The sequence below is a fragment of the Pteropus alecto genome, unplaced genomic scaffold (assembly GCF_000325575.1).
Source record: "Pteropus alecto unplaced genomic scaffold, ASM32557v1 scaffold178, whole genome shotgun sequence".
NCBI classification, from domain to species: domain Eukaryota; kingdom Metazoa; phylum Chordata; class Mammalia; order Chiroptera; family Pteropodidae; genus Pteropus; species Pteropus alecto.
Genome location: NW_006441949.1, coordinates 150,073 through 152,795, shown reverse-complemented (window position 1 = coordinate 152,795; position 2,723 = coordinate 150,073). Strand labels below are relative to the sequence as shown.

General features: G+C 44.1%; 2 protein-coding genes across 2 annotated transcripts in view; one reads left to right on the top strand and one right to left on the bottom strand.

Moving 5' to 3' along the window:
* The first annotated feature begins 1,952 nt into the window (after window positions 1-1,952).
* Window positions 1,953-2,723, top strand: part of LOC112485455 (olfactory receptor 1J4-like) — a 7,694-nt gene continuing 6,923 nt past the window's right edge. The window contains exon 1 of the mRNA XM_025051692.1: window positions 1,953-2,449. Coding sequence (XP_024907460.1) covers window positions 1,953-2,449 — 497 coding nt within the window. The remainder of the gene's footprint in view (window positions 2,450-2,723) is intronic.
* Window positions 2,179-2,723, bottom strand: part of LOC102896463 (olfactory receptor 1J1) — a 28,202-nt gene continuing 27,657 nt past the window's right edge. Inside the window, exon 4 of the mRNA XM_006918854.2 lies at window positions 2,179-2,209. Coding sequence (XP_006918916.2) covers window positions 2,179-2,209 — 31 coding nt within the window. The remainder of the gene's footprint in view (window positions 2,210-2,723) is intronic.

Below are 2,723 nucleotides of genomic sequence, written 5' to 3'. Positions count from 1 at the left end.
GTCTGTTAGGTGCTTAAACACTAGGACGTTGTGAGCATTTAGTAAACTGTAGCATCGTGGAGACCAGGAACCTGACTCTCCATTTCCTGACTGCTTAGGAGACAATATCTGGTACAAAGGCAGGAAAATTAGGCCTATGCAAACCTCCAGGTCACGGCTTCTCCTCTTCTCTGTACTGAGCATTTTCCCAGCCACCTCTTTCACACGTGGTGCTGACTGAATGAAGGTGTCGTTTCTGTATTGTTTCCCTTGCTTCAAGTTGCAGCTCCGCAGTGTTGGGATCGTCTCTCCTGGGTCTCCTCCAGGAGATGTCTGTGGTCCCAGGTTACCTACTGGGATGACCTACCCGGTCAGATACTTACACAACAATGTGAATGTCGAGTTCCTCTCCTAAGCACATGAGGATTTTAACATTTAACTTTAGTTTATCCCTTCTGCCACCCATGGAAAGAGATGGAAAGATTCTCTCTCTTGTGAAAATTATCAGAAAATCTACCTTTGAGATTAGGTTCCACCATGCAATATCTATGTGAAATTCTGTAAACAATTTCACTGCTCTCTTCGTAAATGAAAAAACAAAATCACTACTTTCTCTACTTCCCAGACACAAAATATACATCGATGAATTAAATGAACTTGAAGGCTTATGAAAGCCATTTGCAAACTAAAGGGTTATAGGATTATGAGTTCTGAGAGCTATGTGAGCAGTGGGATGATATCAAACCTGAAATAATAATTTTTAAGGTGCTGGCTCCGTTGCCTAAATAAAGAGAGAAACATTGGGGTCATAGCAGCAGAGATTCGAGGAAATTTTAAAAACGTGAGAGAATTGTGAGTACAGGAGTTACTGTGTGATGTCATGATAGTTCTCATTCTTTCTGAGTATGTCTATAACAAAGCTTTAATAACACCCTTATCCTAGGACTGTTGAAGATTCATGAGGCAATAATGCAAAAATGTGTTTGTCTGACATAGCGTTCATTAAATGTCCCGTATTACAAGTGTGAAAATTAGTGTTGGGAAATAGTGATGGTCAACCAGGTAACTGTAAATTCTAATAGACACCTCCTAATCATTGGCATCCCCAGTTCTCAGATCTCAGGTCTCAGGTGGCTTTGTTCTGCTTATTTCTGAGCCAAGTTGAAACATCAGATATAAATGGAGACACGAAATAAAGTATGTATTATATCTTGGCAAAAGATGAACTTGCACTAAGACTAATTCCATCAGATTTACCCCGATGGTAGGCTATGAGTCGAAACTCCTGTTGAGAGTGTGAGAGCTCTGATGAGTTATCATAAACTTTAGGTCATACGTGCTGACCATGTCATAGTGTTGTTTTAATAAATTTCTGAACTCGATCTTGGTTTTATTTGGATGTTTATCCTGGTGTAAAAGCAATGGCTAAAATTTTGTGTGTTTATTTTATTGAGGACACTGTTCTTAGATATTCCTGTGTATTGAATTAGAATCCTCCTATTAACTGTGAACATGTGCTATTGGAATCTTCACACTACGGTGACACAAGATGAAGCCAAGAGAGGCGTGGCTCCCTAAGTCATCAGCTAAGAAGAGGTGGGGCCAGAATCACAGCACTGCCCTGGCTGCAGATCCATATCTTTGGTCAACTATCTGTCAGGGGCTCCCCAGAGGGTCAGCACGCCAAGTGAAGAGGTCCTTTATGTCCCATTTATTCTCGTATCTCCAAATAGTATCATAATACCAGAAACCTGGTTGATTAAAAGAACAAGAAGAATGCATTTATTGGGAAGACATCATGTTAGGCATTGAGGGTGTTGCTTGCTTTAGCAGCACTAGCTGATGATATATGTTCAAGCAGTTATTCTTTTTCTCCAGGAGAAAATAAGAGTCCCTATTGTGGTGGCCATAATGACACTTTAAAAGTCTCTGATAATTCCTACTCCCTTCATTCCTGCAGACAGAGGAGCAGCATGAGGAGGGAGAACCAGAGCAGCGTGTCCGGCTTCCTCCTCCTGGGGCTCCCCATCCGGCCGGAGCAGCAGGGCGTGTTCTTCGCCCTGTTCCTGGGCATGTACCTGACCACGGTGCTGGGGAACCTGCTCATCATCCTGCTCATCAGGCTGGACTCTCGCCTCCACACGCCCATGTACTTCTTCCTCAGCCACTTGGCCTTCACTGATGTCTCCTTTTCATCTGTCACCGTCCCAAAGATGTTGAGGGACATGCACTCTAAGGACAAGTTCATCCCCTATGCAGGGTGCATTTTACAGATGTATTTTTTCATAGTTTTTGGCTGTCTTGACTGTCTCCTTCTGGCAGTGATGGCATATGACAGGTACGTGGCCATCTGTCACCCTCTGCACTATACCGCCATCATGAGGGAGGGGCTGTGTGTGCTGCTGGTGGCTGGCTCCTGGCTTGTCTCCTGTGGCAGTGCCCTCTTAGACACTCTCCTCCTGGCCCAGGTGTCTTTCTGTGCTGACAATATCATTCCCCATTTCTTCTGTAGTCTTCCCGTCCTCCTCAAGCTGTCCTGCTCAAATACCTCTGTCACTGAGCTCGTCATATTCACTGTAGGCACTCTGGTTGTCATTTTTTTATTTATTGCCATCCTTGTCTCTTATGGTCGTATTGGCACTTCCATCTTGAGAGTCCCCTCTACCACAGGGCTCCGCAAAGCCTTGTCCACATGTGGCTCCCACCTCTCTGTGGTGTCTCTCTTCTATGGAACAATTATAGCT